Source organism: Callionymus lyra, chromosome 9 (assembly GCF_982586985.1).
Source record: "Callionymus lyra chromosome 9, fCalLyr1.hap1.1, whole genome shotgun sequence".
In the NCBI taxonomy this organism is placed as follows: domain Eukaryota; kingdom Metazoa; phylum Chordata; class Actinopteri; order Syngnathiformes; family Callionymidae; genus Callionymus; species Callionymus lyra.
This window is the reverse complement of record NC_141826.1, coordinates 1,784,295-1,804,878: the sequence shown is the minus strand read 5'-3', so window position 1 is coordinate 1,804,878 and position 20,584 is coordinate 1,784,295. Positions and strand designations below refer to the sequence as shown.

Sequence of the window (20,584 nt, the reverse complement as noted above, 5' to 3'; positions counted from 1 at the left end):
CACAGGCTTTCTTCTCCACCTCTCTAAACCATTGTTCCTTCCAAACTTTGTGAACAGATATTTCCAAATATTACCTACATAATGCTGCTGTTATCAGTCCAGTGAATGACTTTGTTGTCGTTACTATCTCTGATTTATTTAGTCCAATACACACCTAATATACAGGCTGTATAATATTTGTATAATACAGACTCAAGTTAAACCCTTTGTTTTAAAGAAATGTTGTGCAACTCAGGTGTCAGTAGCATGTATCCCCAAATGTATTGGTGTAGACCAAGAGTTACCTTTTATTTGTATCGACTTGTTCAACCCTGCCTCTCTTCACCACCCTTGACCTAGCGAGCTGACTAGGTCTTCTGAAATACAACGAAACATATGAGATCCTCGTCTTCTCACAGCGACGCAGACGGACATGTTTGTCTTCTGACTATTGTTTGTGACTATTGAACAAAAAAAAAGACCTAAAATAATCTTTCTGAAAGTAAATTATTTCTTCACAGCAATAAGGATGTGGATAAAGAATGCTCTTTGATGTGTAGTTGTATAATAAATCTGTCGAATCTTTAAAATCATGGAGCTTAAACGTTAATGACATATTACTGCTGCTTTCAATAACAACCTCTGTTGCTCCCTCATTAGTTCCATTCAGGATCAGATCAGCCAAGCAGGACCGAAACTAGTGTTTGCAATATATTCAATTTAAAGAAAATACTGACAACGGGACATTGCTGAGTGATATAATAACAATAACAGGAAGTAGTCTGCTGCTAAACTGCTTGTCGTACTTCATTACAATCCTTTGGACATGACCACATTGCATTCTCCTCACAGCACCACAGCATAGATACAGATGGTGGAATTTATTATAAGTTGGTGCGCTGGATTGCAATTTCTCAGAATCTTTTGAAGACTTGTGAAACTCTTGTGAAGGTCTGCGGTGTAGAAAATCAATCAGATATGGGGGGATAAAGATAAATTCAAGAGATCTGTGAGGTCACAAAACAAAGGATAATGTCAGAGGTGGAGAAATATATTCATGCAGGTAGATGTAAAGAAAAATGAATAAATAAAGTGGCAAAAGCATTAGTTTTGTCATAAAAGATTGAAGAGGATTTTAGAGGTATGTGCTGGAGGGACGCATGAGTAGTGGCGCAGCATGTAGCAGAAAAGACAGAAATGAAGGGAGGTGAAGAAGAGAAGGAAGGCTGTGTGGAACATGAAGTCAGTCACGACTGTGACGTAAGAGTAACAGTGTGAATAAAGTATGGTAGAGAGAACAGATTTAGAAGAGTGATAAAGATTCTCAGGTCGTCATTGAGAATAAATAGAACCAATTTAATCAGGGAGACGGCTCATGTGGAGCAGTTTAGCAACACAACTAGGGAAGCAGGACTCGACAACATACATTCATAAAATAGTATTTATTACTGCTTTTTGCACACATACACTCATTATAACGGCATTTAAACCAGAGCTACGATACATTACATTAATCTCCACTGTCCATCATCAGCGAGCAGCTCCAGTCCTTCAGCACAAAGTCTCACTGGTAAAAAATGCCTTAAAAACACATGCTGACCTGATCCATACAGTGGCCCAAACAACTGCTAATAATACATTATTAGTGTTTACATGGTCAATAAACATAAACATCCACTTTCTATAGCCACTATTTGGTTGACATTTCGAAAATGCATGTTTCATTTAAATGCTCTTTAAGGCAATATTTAACAACATTAATTCACTGACAAGTGCTAGTATTAGAATTTCGCCGTAGCTAGCTAAATACTCAGTCTGTTTATATTTATCATGTCTACATTACTCATTTTCATAGATTGTTCTCACAAGCTTAAATATTTGTCAAATACATCAGTTTTAACAGCATATATCTGGTTAATTTGAAGACTAATACATTAAAATATACTTTGTAGAACTCTTTTTCTGCTGCTCAAACACTAGTTAGATTGATCCAAGAGCAGCAGATAGAAGCAAACACTCGCCACCGAGCTGACTGTAAGATACGGACACAGCTCGCACGCATCTCTTCTGAGTGTGTTTTGTGATTTTCTTAGAAAAATAGAAGTTATATGAGCAGGAACAAAACTATCTCACATCAGCCATATGACTCTAAATAACACTGTTAGTGACATCATTAGGGCAGCGTGAGCGGGATCACCTGGACAGCAGCTGCTCTCAACGTGACTCCCACCAGACGTGGCTGCTGATCTTCCGCATGTTCTTTGTGATGTTAGGCGGTATATTCAAAGTGTTGAAGCTGAAAGATCAAGAGGTCATTTTCTGACTCAGTCTGGATCTTCACCTTCCTCTCATCTTTCCTCATGAGGTATTAAAGCTTCATCAGACCACATATCCTGTTATGTCGTCATCAATCTGAAGTATCTTAGGTCAGAGGGGTTTATATTTAATGAGTCCACATGTGTGGTGGGTGGTTGGAACTGGCAGAGTCCTGTACTTCCATTCTTTGTTATCTTACTTCTGAGACAAGCGAACAGTCTCCTCCTCCCAGCGGGAACTGTAGCAGTCTGTTGGCAACGCTGCTGGGAACATGGCTTTAGAAGAAGAGGCACATGATGCACGCTCGTAAACATGTTTGTGTTTATGAGGAGATGGAGTACTTCTGACTGGCGCTGGAGCGGGAACTAGAGCGATCAAGTCCATTCCCATGACAAGAGCCCTTCCATGTTCCTGAGCCCAGATCATCCGAGAAAGAAGTCCTGTAGCACCAGCAGCACAGGCAAGACTGCAAGATCACACACACTTCAAATTAGTACACACTCTAAGAAGAAACAGTTGGATTAAGTCAAAATCAAATACAACTGGCACACTACACATACTTTTGCCAAGGACCTTGTTTAACTCAAAAACATCATATGATCAAATCAAAGAGCTTTGATTTCAAAGTTTGCATGAAATCAAACTACGATCATTCTTTCAAAATTCCATCTTGGTTTGGCCAACTGTCCCGTGGTTGTTGGGTTGAACAGATATGTGACACACTGATTTTGGTCCGCTAAAGTGGATGTTTAGGCTTTCTTAATGCTATACAAAAAAGTTTTTATATTCTTCATTAATATCTTTTTTTAATTTTTTTATTTCATATTTTTGTGCAAGTGTCACCAATATCAGAAAACACACTCAGCTCTTTTGTTTTATCTAAATAATAATACAACTTATGAATCTAAATGTGGGTTTGAATTTCAACATATCAAAAATCTGTTCAGCGATTTTTACTTTATGATTCCACTCTTGACTCATGTTATTAAAATACTTTTTGCACAGATGATTCAGGGTCAGGCTGTCATCTAAAAAAATCAACATTAAATATAATTAAACAATAAATAAAATGAAAATTGTTGCAATTTTAAGTATTATTTTTATACAGTTATTTCCACTTAATTGAGCATAAGATCCAAATGATTAAAACATATCACAAAATGTCAAAGCTCTTTTCTTCTCACCTGGAAACAGTTTTTAAACTTCTTGCTGACAAAGTACAGTGCAATGGGGTTGATGCAGGAGTTGAGCGAGGCCATGTTGATACCAATGTAGTCCATCACTAACAGGAAGCTGGTGAGCAACGGAGCAGAGGTCAGGACAACAGGACAGGAGGGAACAATAGGTTCTCACTTTTTACTTATCGTTTCAGAGATATAATGGAGAGGAAATTAACTCTATCTCTCACTTCCCAATAGATATAACCCTTTATTACTTAATAACACACGGGTGTTAAAATAAAACCAGGCCTAATTGTAAAAAAAATAATAATGATAATTACTGGAGTTTATTTTTACATTATTTTCTGCCTCCAATCTCAAATAGAATCACTTTATAACTTGTTTTCTAACTCAATAAATACTATTTTGTTGTAATACATCTTTCTTTGTCTCACTCCAAAGTGTAATGCTACAACTTACTGTAGTTTTCTTTTCGTTATGCACTCAATAAAAGACATTTGTCACTTAATGAGACAGAGAAATAGATTGCATTGCAAAAGCTACATATTTATGTGGAGGTTCACCTCACTGCATACCTGAGCAGTTCACATCTGTTTGGGTCGGCTTGGTCGTAGATGGTCTTCTTGAGGATGCGGCTGAGGTGGAGCGGCAGCCAGCAGAGAGCGAAGATCAACACCAGGCAGAAGACCGTCTTGGCCACCTCCCGCCGCTGCGCAGACCAAGACAAACACTGACACTCGGACTCCAGGACCACGGAGGCAGCCGTGCACAAACCTGCTTCATGTGGTCGTTGAGAGCGATGCGGATGCCTTTCTTGCGGCTCAGCATCTCGCTGGACATGAGTGTGTAGAAAACTCCGGTACAGGCCAGTGGCAGGCAGAAGTAGAAGCCGAAGAGCCACCAGTCTTTCACCTCCTGGTAGAACTGAACCACACAAGATAGGGTGAATTCACAAGATCACTAAAATTCAATTTGGACATTTATTGCATACTTTTATAAGGATAGTGCGTGGAGAGCATTGCAAAAACAAAGGCATTTGAATAAGCCACAGCAATGATGATTTTACTGCAAATTTCCCAATCCCAAATTATTTTTACAGCTGGTTAAAGAGTAAATAAACTTAATCCTGAACTTCCCCTTAAGTGTAATTGATTAAATGTGAGTACAGAGAACTGATTAAGATGTTGTTTTCCTCACTGGAAAAATAACTGAGGTGAGCTGAGGACATTTTTTGACTCTTGATCTTATACAACGCTCAATCACCGGTGAACGGCTGATGAAGAGATACCAAATATTTTCATGATGTTTGTTTCCCACTGGCCTTTATTAAGAATCATAAATCATGTACTTTGAAGTGAAAACGTTGTTTTTGGTCCAGAAATTCCTTAAATGAGAGTTTGATGTGGTAAAATAATGATAATGTTAAACGTTTTTTTATTCAGTGCCTTTGTAGGAAGGTGAGTGCAGACAAGCTGCTCTTGCTTCTTGTTTTAACAGTCCAGCTTCTTATTGGGATGTTCACATTGAATTGTATACAGATACCATGAGGCATGTATGTTAATAAAACTTTCAGGTATATAAAGAACGAAAATAATGCCTGGATGTGCAGCAAGAGCTTCACCTAAAGGTATTGAATATCATCCCCAGTCATGCCAATCACCTTCATTTAGGCTATTTATCTCTATTTTAGCTGGTACCTCCATCTCCAAAGCATACATCCAACACTGTCTCTCCTCTCCACAAACTGACAGCCCTCCTTGACTTTGTGTGCAAAACTCTTCACACAAGCACTGATATACTTATTTCCTTTCTTGTTCTTTTGATCCAGAAATGTTTATGACAGTTTTTCAATGAATGTCCCCTTGATTAAATGCAATTCTCGTGAACTTGAATTAAAAAAAAAAGACATATGTAGTAAATTTTAAACATCTACCGTTAAGAAACTTGTGTTCTGTTGCGGATGCATCATACAGACTCGCAACTTGTTGCCTTTGTAGGGCAACTCCAACATGTCAAAGGCCAGCGCCTCTGGGACCGCCAGCAGGACAGCTACCAGCCAGATCATTGTCACCTCCACCGTCTTCCACAGAGGGATTCCCATCCCCTTCACTCTGCTCCACGACGTCACTGCATGGTAGCTGGAAAACACATCTGTCAGTGTCTGTGAGTGTCAGATTGAGTGAGACATTACAATTAGTTATAATTTACCGGTCAATACTGAGGGCACAGAGGCTGAGGACAGTGATCCCCACTGAGGCCTTCTGGATGAATGGTATCAGCTTGCAAACGTAAACCCCGAATGGCCAATCTTGTGCTAAAAGCTGGTGAAAAATGACAGACATATTACCACGGCTTCATTGTCTGGGAACTTCCTCCATGTGTTCCTGCAGCACTGAGGCCGAAATCAGCCCTCATCCGAAAAGTTGATTCAACGGTAGGATCAAGTTTATTCAATAGTACTGAAATATAAATAACATCCTATCAAGTCCTAAACACCTTCAATTAATTTTTGCACACTGACATCACAAGTCGACATTAAATGTAAACGCCTGAGCCTATTATTATCTCTAATACATTTTAAAAATGCACATTAACTGTATTAAAAAAAAAATCTCAAAGTATTTGGACAACTATAGAGAATTAACACAATATCACTGATGCATTTACACCATCACTTTACACTTAATTTAGACACTAGTAAGTAAGTACATTACATAAATAAAGCTAGCTACTGCTGTATAAGCATACCTAAATCACCAGCAAGCTCAACTGACATATTAAATCAAATTTGGAGTTACCTTTAGACTTTCTTTGTTGTCGTTACACAGTGATTGTATAAATATAATTATAAATAATGTTTTAAATAGTGCATTGCTTGAAGTTATATTGAATTCAGCAGTCTGATGGCCAGAGGGCAGAAGCTGTTTTTAAATCTTTCTGTTCTGCAGCGGATACTGCGGAACCTTCTGCCAGACGCCAGGAGAGAGAACAGTCCATAGAGGGCTGGGTCGGGTCGGACAGAATTCTGTGGGCTCTGTTCAGGCAGCGTGTTTTTTCAACGTCTTGGATTGGGGGGAGTGGTATTTACGATATGTAAATGTCAATGTACTTTATTTATACAGCCCTTTACAGCAATCCTTTCGGTTCACCAAAGTGCAGTTAATAAATACAAAAAAAATAAAATAAATAAAGACAATAAACAAATAAAATAGTAAAAATAAAAGATGATAAAAATAAGATAGAAGATAAGGATAAAAGTGCAATCAAACTACTGGATTTTATAAGACATAGAATAGGTTTTTTATCCTAGCCATATCAAAATCATGTTTTCATCACTTTGTTACTATGCTAGAACATCACCATCAAGCCAACACTGCTACAACATCACTGCCATGCTAACACTGCTACATCATAACTATCATGTTTACACTGCTACATCATTACTATCATGTTTACACTGCTACATCACCACTATCATGCTAACACTGCTACATCATTACTATCATGTTTACACTGCTACATCACCACTATCATGCTAACACTGCTACATCACCACTATCATGCTAACACTGCTACATCATAACTATCATGTTTACACTGCTACATCATTACTATCATGTTTACACTGCTACATCACCAATATCATGCTAACACTGCTACATCATTACTATCATGTTTACACTGCTACATCACCACTATCATGCTAACACTGCTACATCATTACTATCATGTTTACACTGCTACATCACCACTATCATGCTAACACTGCTACATCATCACTATCAAGCCAACACTGCTAAATCATCACTGCCATGCTAACACTGCTACATCATTACTATCATGTTTACAGTGCTACATCACCACTATCATGCCAACACTGCTACATCATCACTATCAAGCCAACACTGCTACATCATCACTGCCATGCTAACACTGCTACATCATTACTACCATGCTAACACTGCTACATCACCACTATCATGCTAACACTGCTACACCATCACTGCCATGCTAACACTGCTACATCATTACTATCATGCTAACACTGCTACATCATCATTATCATACTAACACTGCTATATCATTACTATCATGCTAACACTGCTACATCATCACTATCGTGCTTACACTGCTACAACATCACTATCATGCTAACACTGCAACAACATCACTATCATGCTAACACTGCTACATCATCACTATCGTGCTTACACTGCTACAACATCACTATCATGCTAACACTGCTACATCATCACTATCATGCTAACACTGCTACATCATCACTATCATGCTAACACTGCTACATCATCACTGTCATGCTTACACTGCTACATCATCACTATCATGCTAACACTGCTACATCATCACTATCATGCTAACACTGCTACATCATCACTATCAAGCCAACACTGCAACACCATCACTATCATGCTAACACTGCTACATCATTACTATCATCCTTACACTGCTACATCATCACTGCAATGCTAACACTGCTACATCATCACTATCATGCTTACACTCCAACATCATCACTATCATGCTTACACTGCTACATCATTACTACCATGCTAACACTGCGACATCATCACTGTCATGCTACCACTGATACATCATTACTATCATGCTAACACTGCTACATTATCACTACCATGCTACCACTGCTACATCATTATTATTTTCAAGCTGACACTGCTACACTAACAGTGTCATGCCAACATAGCAACATCATCAATGTCATGCTATCACTGCTATATGATCACTGTCATGCTAACACTGCTACAAAAACACTGCCATGCTAACACAAGAACACCATCTTTCATGACAACATTGTTACAACATCAATGTCATGCTTACACTGCTTCATCACTCGTATGCTAACACTACTTCATTATCACTGTGATGCACACACTGCTACGCTATCAATGTAATGTTAACAGTGCTACACATACACTGCCATTTTAACACTTCTACAACATCACTGCCTTGATAACACTGCTACATCAGCGCTGTCATGCTAACATTGCTACATCATTACTGTCTTGCAAACACTGCTACATCATTACTGTCATGCTAACACTTCTACAACATCAATGCCTTGCTAACACTGCAACATTATCACTGTCATGCTAAAACCGCTACACAAATTCTGCATTCCTAACACGTTATCAACATCATCAATGGGATGATAGCACTGCTAAACCATCACTGTCATGCTAACGCTGCTACATTATAATATCATGTATATCCTGCACTATCATCACTGTCATAACACTGCTGCATTACTAATGTCATGCTAGCATGGCTACGCTAGCATTGTCATGTTAACAGTGCTACATTCTAAATATCATGCATATCCATCCATCATCATCACTGTCATAAGACTGTTACATTATTACTGTTATGCTAACACAGCTGCGCTTTCACTCTCATGCTAATACTGCTGCATCATTATTTCAATGGAAACACTACTTCATCATCACTGCTAACACTGCTACACAAACACTGCCATGCTAACAGTGCTACATTATAATTATCATGCACAACACTGTAACAACATAACTGGGATGCTTACACTATTAGAAACTGCAACACTGTGAGGCATGATAGACGATCGGATAATCACAACAGGCAGTCATTTGTCTCACCAGGTAAACTGGATCGGGATCATCATGCTTAGAAAATCCTTAGGTCATGGACGGTTTTTAATGATTATGTGGTTTTTATGTGAAATGAGCACCTTTGAATGCTTTTCTAGTAAAGTAGCATTTTTCTCAAAAAAGTCACTGTTTTCCCTATTCTGTATGTAAATGTAAGTTCTTTATCCAAAAAAACTTTTCTTTTCTTTTACTATGACGGCCCTCCTGTGATTCCATATGTCCAGTTTTAATGCAAATGCTAAAACTAGAGTAGCCCTGACAAGTTCATGTATAAAGCATCTGGAATCAAATATAATTTTATCATGAAAAAATACAAACCACCAAACTTTAAAGAATAAATATCTGAAGCTTGCAGTGAAAAAACTCACAATCATCTCCAACTCATTGGAAGTAGTTTGATAGAAAACGGCATCAATCCAATTTGAGTGACTGAGCAGTCCTGTTAGTAGTTTGGTTAAATCCGTGAAACCTTCTTAACCATGGGGATAAACTCTGTGATTAAACACTCAAATACATTCACAGTCATGACGGCGTTGCTAACAACATTTTAAAATTGTGTACAAGTGCTGCCTCATGTTTTTTATTGCATTACATTTCAATAACTTTGGTTTTATTTGACAACCCTTATGAGCTCACAAAGCATGAATGCCATGTTGTCAGAGATGAGACATGAGCATGATTCTATTAGGATCTTCTCAGGGTGTCCCATTAGGGCGTTCCTTTTGTACATCTAGTCACATATTTTTCTCAAGGTGGCGTCACCTTGTTCCAGAGCCCACTTGATGAAATTTGAGGGGGATAACTTCACACATCTCAACCATTTTGAGACCGAGACACAATTCACAATCACGTTGGGTGAAAGGTGGGAAACTAGACGAGTGTGATTACCTTGTACACGGTGATCGGGATAGCAATTATGATGTAAAGCAGGTCACCAAGTGCCAAACTGCCGATGAGAACGTTTGGCCCGTTCCTCATACACTTGTTCTTATAAATGATCCTGAGCAGCGTTGCATTTCCAATGATCCCGATCATGAAGATGAGGCACGAGACGATGGTGTTGACATACTTGAAGGCGTGCCTAATCTCGGTTTGCTTCAAGCACATCGGCGGGAACGAACCCTTCGGTCTGCCTGGTGGTGCCGCCGGCAGCAGGACAGAAGAGTTGGAAGATTCTGAAGATAATGGTGCGCCCTCCGAGTCCCGGATGATCCGAGATGCTCCGACCTCAACGATCACCAGGAGGCACAGCAGTGCCACGGCCCTCATTGTTGCTCAAACCTGGTATCTCGACTTAGATCACTTCCTTGTTCAGAACACTCTTCTCACACTCTGCCTTTTGTGGCGTCTGCATGTGGCTTTGTCTTCTGATGTTTGTCCTGGAGGGTAAACAAACAAAACATCAGATATCAGACAGATGTGGCAGCCAGTCATTGCTTACTGGACACTGGAAAGAAAATACTTGAGAGACCCTGAGCATGAGCTTGAATCAAATCCTGCCAATCTGTCAACTGGAAAATGTAAAAATGTACATTCATGGAATATAGAAAAAGGATGATCGATATTAACACTCAAGAGAGCACAGACATTTTCCAAATGAAATTGAAAGTATCATTCTAAAGAACACTGCTGTTTGTGTGTCTTTAAAGATGTTTTTTTTATTATTGTTGTATTTTTAATGTGAAAATTGAAATGTAAGTTGTTTTTATTATTTGTCCCATCTAAATGTTGTTTTTGTCTATTTTTAACTAGATATTTTCATATTTCGGGAAAATCAATCTTACATCTGAGTTGGAGTGGTCTGGAGTGAAGGCCATTATTTCGTCATAATGGTCATCGCTTCCATAAACTCTCTTTCGCCGAGAATTCAGAAGGGGAAGAACAGTATAAAGTAGATGCTTGAAAAATCGTCATGATGAGGGACTTACTACATCTTGGAGAGAAGGACTTCAACAGTTGACACATACTTTAGTTGTGAGCTTGTGTGAGAGAGAGTGAGCGTGACAGATGCTCCAGATCACAAAAGATCCTTGCGAGGCGATGATCCTCTAAAGAATTACCAGTTGGCCCTAAGATGCCCCAGAGCGTCTTCTAAAGATAAATGAGCTGATTGATGATAGATGTCCAAACTCACCCACGCACTCACTCACACACACCACACACACACACACACACATGAACACACACACAGAAAGAGACACACACACACCGTTTCAGATGGTAACTCAATAGACTTATTCTCTGATCTTATGAACGTCCTCTGAAGTGAGGTGATTTTCTAATCTTATTTTTCAAGAGATTTTTTCATCTCTGGCTTCAGATCTTAGAAACTTTGGCAACCCGCCGAGAGAAAGTTGAGGGATGAGCAGAGGTCAAAGAGTAATGTGCTCGTGTGTGCAGGAACGTGGGAAGTGTGTGTGTACAGGGACCAAAAAGATGACAATAAAGAGGTTGATGTGAATGGAACAATGGCAGGAAGTGGTCAGTGGACGTGAGAGTGTGCAGGAGTCATCAAGAAAGCCACAGTGAGGAACACACAGAGGCACGAATTGGAAACTCTTTTAATCTTTTTTTTTTTTAGAACTAGCACGCCATGTACACATTTAATTGCCTCTGTGTTTAAAAAATCCTCAACTCAGGAATACCTCAACTACTAGAACAACCACAAATCTGTTTTCCTTCTGGCACAGTAGAACATTAGAACTCAAATAAACTTTAATTATTGTTACACACCTGCAAGTCTAGTTGCCAGCTATTTTACTTTAAGCAAAAAACTTTGTCACCACCTTCCTAGGGGCTCACTTTTCATTCCACCTAATTCAATTCAAACGATGATTTTTTTTTTTATATTAACAATACTGAAATGAACTCGAGGGGCGGATCAGAAAAGTGAAGTATTCGCCTGTGAAAGAAGGTTCGCGCTTAGAATAAATCCGCATCCAGGACAGATCTAACACAGTTTCAAAATAAAAACAAGTGATGCCACAATGCTCACGTGAACGCATCCAACTTGCACCAAACAAAAGATAAAAGTCCCTAACAGACCTGAATACTCAACACTGACTTTTCTAAAGTGGAGGAAATAGTAGAAAGAAACCTTTTCAACACTGTACTCTCTCTATAGGACAACTGCACTCACCCTGACGTCAATCCGATAGTGCACAGATCAATATTCCCTCAGATATCCAGGAGTTGATGCAGAATAAATCCGAGTGCAGGGGTGTGTGTCCAGTGTTCCTTCTCTGCTCACTGACGCGCGCAGTCACGCTGAGTCTTTATAGAGCGCAGAAGCAGCCAATCCAGAGACGAGCATCCTTCTCTCTGTCCGGCAGGATGAGCAGGCAAAAAAACAAAAAACTTCTTCGTTCTTTAAAAAACTTGCACCAAATAATGAAAATAACGTTTTCCGCGTCACCCAAATATTATTGTATTTCCAGTCAAGGTTTTTGATTTATTTGGATTTCACTTTCATTCTGTAAAAGTCCAACTTCCCATGACACCCAACAAATGATTCTAGTGCAGATAAGTAATAGCTCTACTACGAGTCTTTCGAGGTTGTCTGAGCTCCTGGTTTCGGCGGAAAACTCTAATTTCCATAAATAAGTTCTGACTCTTGGGAAGTCAAAATCAAACTATTATATACTATAAATAATATAACATACTTGTCTATCTGATATTATTTAATTGTTACAGTACATTACATTTTTAAAATGTTGAAATTGTGTTGAAAAGCTTTTAAGCTTCACGCTATATATTAAATGTTAACATTGACTTTAAGTGACTCGCATGGATTTTTTTTTTTTGCCATGATAAATCATTTTTAGGGCTTAATCATCTTCAGTGGAACAAGCACTCATTTTCATGTGGCTTGGTTCCACCATGAAGCGAGGTTGAAGTCAGTTTTGTCTTCCAGTAATATAATGAGGATCTTCGTGGAAAATCATTTTCTAGAACTGGTGCCCAAGGCTTAGCAGTGATGTTTGCTAACTGTGCTCATCTATTTTAGACCTCCTACAAATTCATAATCACTCTGTTTTTCCGTCTTGTTGTCTGAATAAACTCAATCCTGAAACACTTCTTGTTTATTTTTTATTGAGACCGTCTGAAAATAATAACGGACACACTTTCTTACAACCTAGTTTTTGTAATTCTCTAGGTTTCAAATAAAATCATAATTAAAAAAAATAAAAATCCTGCTGATTTCCAAACATGATGCAGATCTTGAGAAAATTACTCTGATTACTGTTTTGTAAATGCTTATTTGCTTTAAATAACAGCTGGTAAATCTCTTCCTAATTGGGCAAAAAAATGTCTTTGGTATTCAGGTGAAAGAACCTTCGTGGTGTCGAGGTCATTAGAGACAAAGATATAGTGTTGGGAGTCTGCAGCGACTGTAGAATATACTTCTGTCATGGGTTTGTTTATGCTTCAGGCAACATTGTGTGTCTTTACATCAGGTTTCAGATAGTTGCCCGTTTGTTCTCGGCGGCCTTCTGTACTTAAACACCTGCTAAATGAAAGTATTCAGGTTGGTCAGGAAGTTTTCCGTCACATGATGGAGTCAGTGATGTGCACCGGTGACTCATGTGGTGGGAACATCTAAGATCAGAAGAGTAGAGGTCAAAAAACATCTTGTCTTGTGAGACAATGAAAAGATTTCACCTCTTAATGGCTAGATTGTTTTTTAAAGTCTATTACTTCAAGAAATTTCATCCATTCATCCATTCATCTACCACTTGGCCGGGTTACGGGGTGGGCAGTCATAATGTAGAAGAAGAAGCCCAGAGTCCTCTTTCAATAAGAGACACTTTTAGTCAATATTTAACTAATTTCAGAATTATTCACAGTTAATAATGAGTTATTAAATTGTGTTTCAAGTGAATTCTTATCTGCTGTCAGAGGGTAGAATATAGTAATGCTATGAAATTCACTTTAATGATTATTACCTACCTAATATGCAGATAAAACATCAATAAATGTATTTTATTTATGGTATATGTGTTACATTGTGTTAGCCTTAAATCTTCCTTTTAATTCACAACTATGTTTTGAGTTAACACCTCTGTTAGAGGAGAATGGAATCGTTTCAGTCAATATTTTCATCCGTTATGAACTAAACTCACAGTTGGAAACACTGGACACAAACAGCAGACAAAGGTCCTCTCTGTGGAAGTTAATCACACCAAGACGCTGCTCTATTTTCAGAGGTTACTATTCTGGGTGCGTCATTACTCTCATTAACAAAGTGCCGCCAAGCTTAACCGTTCGCTGACATTATCTCAATTACACATCGTTATGCACGTGTCTTGCACAAGGATGGAATCTGGATAAATTCTCTTTTGGCCACATTATTCCACTCAAGTTTTACAATAGGCAATACAAAACCTTTGACGCTGCTGAGGTTCATCTCTGATGACCTTATAGTCGCTATTAATCATTCTTCACTGTGCTCTTTTGTTTTTTTTAATTGAGCCATGTGACCCAACATCATCCATGTCCCTGTCATTTATCTTTCCATTCAAAAATATTTTCTCAACAATCTTCAGAAGAACTTTCATGCTGATTGTATCTGCACATTTCAATTATACTGTAACATGTATCATACAGAATCAACAAAATTATTAAAAAACTAAAGGAAAGCTTTTAAGTACGTGTCCTTTGCATCAGAATATCAGACATGCTTTCTAACAAATGATCAGAAAACACACTGCAAAGAAAAAATAGTAATTCAAATAAAAACTCAAGTAAAATAAAAATGTTGCAAGTGGGAATCGCATCGGCAAAACTTCACATACTCTAACTTCCATGTGTAGCGCGCTACCAACTGAGCTAACTGGCCTGATGTGTTAATGCGAATGTTTACTATTTGTATGACAATCATCAGGGTATGAGCTACAGAAACGTGGCGTCACTGACGGGCTCTTCAAAAAGCGGCCCCTAGATAGACAGGATATGACCAATAACATCAAAAAACCACGATTATAATCGGAACGCTAATCAATGAAAATAAAGTTTATCAATGTGGAGAGATTTACAAACATACAAAATTATCAATGTTGAGGATTATTTAAAAAACTTAAAAATAATAAATAATAATAATGAATACAAATGAAAAAGATAAATATATTTAAAAAAACAAAAACAGCAAACAACCACTGCTCTGGCCTCCATCTGTTCCCTCCCTTTTTTCTAACCGTGACTATTGGGAACAGTGTTTCGATTCAGGTGGACAATCAGTCATGCCTTCATATCTATAATCGCGCAATCTCCTGCACTAACCTACTTTTAAAATCATTTTCCACCTTCTGCTGTGATCTCAAGAGAGTAAATTAGTTCTAGTCCAAGCGTCTCTCTGTCAAACCATAATCCCACCTTCCCAGTAAACTTCTGACCACTGAGGCACCTGTGCTAGATCATTCCTTCTCAAACTCTTCAAACTCTTCTTCCCACAGCTACTCCAGTTACACACAAATTATTTTCTCGGTCTGAAATGAGGGTGACGGAACCAATCTTGGACTGTCAGACTGACAGATCTCCCAGTGGATATCTGCACGGCATATCAAAACAAGACAGGACTTGGTAGCTGTAGCCTTCAGGATCATCAGACAACTCCAGTGGAATGATTTTTCTCAAAATTAGTTTTTCTGTAAAGGCCTTGACACACCACGCTGAGTCCCTTTAGTGTGTGTCCCCCAGTCGGGAGTCGGCGTCCTCGTCGGACGAAAAAAGAGGCGGGTGCACGCATTCAGTCTGGAGTCGAGAGTCTGGCTCAATGGCCAATCTGATTGGTCGAGTGCTAGGTTTAGCTAGCGAATCAGCGCAGGACAATAAAACGGAAGTGACTATTGTACACACTAGATAAGCAGCGATGGATTAAACTACACTTTCATCGAAAACTTCACACCAACATTAGGGGGCAGACAGCTCAGATGGTAGAGTGGTTGCCTGCAGTCCAAAAGGTTGCAGGTTCAATCCCAGCTCCAGACAAGCTTGTGTTGTTGTGTCTGAGCAAGACACTTTACCCTGATTGCTCCTGATGGTAGACTTGGCGCAAGTGTGCAGCCTACTCCCATCATCTACTCCAACTCCGAATTTCCCCTCGCGGGACTAATAAGGGATTCTAATAAAAAAAAAAAAAAAATAATTATCAACAAACATTGAACACATCTCATCATCTCCTGCTCCATGAACTCATTCATTTACGTTAATGTCTTGAATTGTTGTCCTATACACATGTAACCTTTCATGCGTGTCACCTTCATCTCAACATTTGTACATTATCACTGTGTCTGATTCATGGTCATTTTGTGCTAGTAATGATACAGAAGGACAATATTGTTGACATGACTTTAATGATCATTGATGATTCAATGCCAGTCGCTTCATTTTCGTGTCGTTATCCATCGTTTCAACGGGTGAAAACACTGACCGTTCTCAACTAGTGTCAGAACATTTCCGGTTTTCACTTCTCTGATGTCAACACAGTGCAGCGTCACTCGTGTCGCACATGCGCAGAACGTACACTTTTGCCATCAGTCTCTTTGGTGTGTACGAGGCATTTTTATCAAGAGACCAGGCCAGACTACGTCCCACCACAGAGGACTGCCCAACGGCGTCAGACGCCCGATAATCGGCGCGGTGTGTCAAGGCCTATTCTCAGTCAAAATTACAATCAGTCAATTCGTACGTTTTTTTTTATATAATACCAGATGTCGAAAATGCCACTTGGGAAAAGGATGATAATCAGTTACAGCCCTAAAATCAGAATCATACTGACCAAAGCACTTAAATCCTTGAATCTGGTTGACCTGACTGTTGATTTGTACTGATTTGTAGCTTTGACTTTTCCTTTTTTCGCTCTTCAAACACTTTTAAACAATGCAAAACAAAATCAACAAGTACCCATAATAAGGCGATGTTGACTTATAAGGACGTTTTACAAGAGAGAGGATAAAACTCACTAAAATGCCTTTTCTTGCAGATTTCAACACTATGGCCCTACATGGCCTGTAAGACATGATAACTTTCCAAGATATTTGAGAGACCTTCAATCTTCCTTGCCTGATCCATGTATCATCCGACTGACACTTTGGTCTGACCCAGTGGAAACTCATGTGTCTTAGTGTTTCAACTGCACATGATTATCAGGCAGATGAGTGAGAACGTCTTCATGAAAGCGTCGCAAATCATTTTTTCTTCCTTTTTACAATGAAGTTGTTCATCTGTCTGTTTGTTGAGGCTTTTGTGTCTATCTGGGTTGGGACGATGTGCATGTGTTTTTATTTTCATCAGAAGGTCTTGAAGATCTCCGTTCTTGGTGTGACCGTTTTTTCTTTCTGTTTCTGTGTATGGTTGGTGTGCATGTATATATTTGTTTGTCAGGGTGATAACTGTGTGTTTCTGGCTTTTGCTGTGTTGATGTTTCTTTCTCAATTTGTGTTTATGTGTTGTGAGTAGTGTTTTGGGGTGGTGTGTGTGTATTTTTCCTCGGTCGGGAAGGCGTATGTGTGTTTGTTTTATGTGTTGGGGTCGTCTCCTAATTGTGCTTCTGTATTGAGGTAGGGTATTTTGTTTCTCTGTTTGGGTGATTTGTACATTTGTTTCTGTCTTGGGGTAGGTTGTTCTTGTGATTTTGTGTTGGGTTAGTGTAAGTGTGAGTTACTGTGTTGAGGTTGTTTGTACGTGTGTGCCTGTGTTGGGGTGATGTGTTTGTGTTCCTGTGTTGAGTTGGTGTGTTTCTGTTACTATGTTGAGGTGGTGTGTTTCTGTTCCTGTTTTGAGCTGTTTTTTCTCAGTTGAAGGAAAGTTTCTGGTCAGTTTTCTGCAGTGTGACAGACTGACCTAAGTCACCCAAGTAGTGACTCAACCCTGGAATCTTATCAGAAGGAGCAATCACCAGAGTTTCATTTGTGTCCACATTTAGCTGCAAAGTGTTTTCACTCAGCCGTTCAGCCTCTGGTGCTCAGTTGGATCAAAAGAGCAGTAGAGCTGGATGTCATCAGCAAAGATGTGGTAACAAAAATCAGGAAATCTCTAAATGATTTAACCCAGGGGAATCAAGTACAGCAAAAACAATAAAGGACCTAGAACAGAACCTGGAGGGACTCCACACAAAAGATCCGCTGATTCAGACCTCATTTGATTGGCAGATACACTGAAACTGCGCCCAGAAAGGTATGACGAGAACCACTGTTACACAGACCCAGACAGTTCCACTTCATCCCTCAGTCTTCTCAGCAGGATCTGGTGATCAACTGTGTCAAAGGCTGAGGACAGATCCAAGAGAACCAGAACAGTGTATTTACCTGAATCAGCCGACATGATGTCACTGGACACTTTCAGTAAGGCTGTCTCCGTAGAGTGAAGTTTGCGGAAGCCAGACTGAAACTTTTCATGGATTTCACTCTGATCCAGGAACAAAGACAACTGCTTAGAGACCACCATCAGTTGTTCTGTGTTACCGTGGTGTGTGATTTTTCTGTCTATTATTTTCTATGGCAGACAATGTTGGAAGGATCATCACAGTTCTGACAAAGTTGAGTAAACCAGTGAAAAAATAAAAGGGCAGTTTATCACTATCTGGATTCATTGGATAGTTTTAAGGAACTGAGATGTACAACGTATTATTAGAGTTTTAAGTCGTAGATCATACACTGTGTGTGTGAGCATAGCATTATAAAACATTGACAGGGTTCTGGACCACTCCCATTTATTCCAAACAACCCCCACATATATTAGACTTTCCGTCACCAAGGTCTAATCTTCACAGCATTGAAGGGATTAGATAGACACACTCTACACACAAAGACCCTACAGTGCATGTTGTGAGTCTGTTGACCTGTATTTGAATGCTATTGAACACACCCTTCTTTTCTATTTTGTGTTACCAACAAAGTCACTTAGTCTGAGCAAGTTTGTCTCATGTTAATAATTGGAAGCATCAACATCTTTACCTGATAAGTGTTCATGATCTTGACATCCAATGTCATGTCAATGAACCCCAAGGAACCAGCTTTGCATAGGAGCAGCATTTCTGTCAACAGTTTTTGGTCCATAGTATCTGATGAGTTTGTGGACGTGACATGCAGATTTTGTTATTGAAAGTTGGTTGGTCAAGAAATCTAAGGTTTTTCCATCTTCATTGACTTTGTCACAGAACATGATCAAATAATTATAGAAAGAATCCTTGATACTTTGTTGATTTTGTCGGCTAAATGGAGCTTCGCCATTTTTGCTGTACATTAGAATTTGTTTACAGTGTGTTTTAGCAGTGTTTTAACGTCATTTAGAAATCTGGCAACTTTCTGGACAAAAAATGAAGAGTGTGACACCACACGATCACAATAATATTCATCAAGCAAAACAGACTACGTTCAGCTCACGTTTATCCAAAGTATGAACTACGGATCAGTGAACTCGTTCAGGCACAACCCTTCTGTGTTCAAGAGAAAATCATAAACCGAGGAGGCTGGAGGCTATTGGTAATGGTGGACCCCAGACAACCTTTTGGACGAAACACAAAGGTGTGCTTCAAAAGAAGGGGATTCGTGTTCCCTCTGGATCAAAAGGCACAAACAGCTCACAGGAAGCTGTGACAGGAAGACGACTGTGACGCCCAGAGCTACAACAAAATCACAAGATAAGAGTTAACAGCTGACAGGCTGCTCACAAGACAACAGCTTCCAGCTCTTTTTACATGATCAGGAACATTTCTCTTCTTAGACCGGACCTCACTGACCTCATGACTTGCCCAGCACAAGATGCAAGAGCAGTGATTCAAATCAAATGTCAGGGGCGACAAACATCTTTACATTTCTTCTTTTGTCAAACATTGTCAGATCAATAAGGAAAGCAATAACAACCCATCAGCTGCTTAGTGCAGACAATGTTACTGACTGTCACACGACCATGATGACACACTGGTGAGACGAACAGAGACAAATTACTTATGAACATGTTTTGACTCAACATGTGTAAATACATTTGATTATTGATCATTAACAATTCTGGATAGCAGTAACCCAAAATATTCCAATGTACATTACGATAAAACATTAAAATAGTCTGTTGAAAAAATTCCCTTGTAATCACTCTGTAAACTGAAAAGTGTCTTTCTGAGCACTGTAAGCAACTCGGCACGTCTACCAGTAAATCTGATGCCACATTCATCAGCAAGAAGATGACATGAGGTCAACTTCAATTAGCAGACGTTTGACTGGAGAACGTTCTGTTCCTGGAAGTGATGACAGATTGTAAGAATGATCACGTAGGGTAAACTTGTGTTATGTTTTTGTTATAAAATTGTAATCTTATCCACTTCCACCCACTTTTTTGTGTCAGCCAATTGCCTTGCATTTCATGTCCTAGATACAAGTCGATGAAATGAGTTTCATTACGAGGGAGACTCTGTAGTCTTGTCCAAGAAGTGTTAAAAGGGTAAAAGACACA

At 39.1% G+C, this 20,584-nt stretch overlaps 1 protein-coding gene across 1 annotated transcript; it reads right to left on the bottom strand.

The window, feature by feature from the left end:
- Positions 1-1,406: 1,406 nt before the first annotated feature.
- Positions 1,407-12,380, bottom strand: LOC148071422 (endothelin receptor type B-like). The gene is made up of 8 exons (XM_087799289.1): positions 12,276-12,380; positions 10,025-10,515; positions 5,685-5,797; positions 5,410-5,614; positions 4,251-4,400; positions 4,052-4,185; positions 3,480-3,588; positions 1,407-2,761 (listed from the first exon to the last, which is right to left on the bottom strand). Exons 2-8 carry the CDS (start codon positions 10,403-10,405, stop codon positions 2,618-2,620), a joined length of 1,236 nt encoding a protein of 411 aa, XP_087655415.1. The 5' UTR covers positions 10,406-10,515; positions 12,276-12,380; the 3' UTR covers positions 1,407-2,617.
- Between the last annotated feature and the right edge of the window lie 8,204 nt (positions 12,381-20,584).

What these genes read in the sequence shown, in the direction of transcription:
- LOC148071422 (XM_087799289.1), bottom strand. Translation starts at nt 10,405, where the DNA reads ATGAGGGCCGTGGCACTGCTGTGCCTCCTGGTGATCGTTGAGGTCGGA. An exon ending in TCAACGACCACATGAAGCAG is followed by an intron (nt 4,186 to 4,250) that starts GTTTGTGCACGG and finishes TGGTCTGCGCAG; the next exon opens with CGGCGGGAGGTGGCCAAGAC. An exon ending in AACAGATGTGAACTGCTCAG is followed by an intron (nt 3,589 to 4,051) that starts GTATGCAGTGAG and finishes GTTGCTCACCAG; the next exon opens with CTTCCTGTTAGTGATGGACT.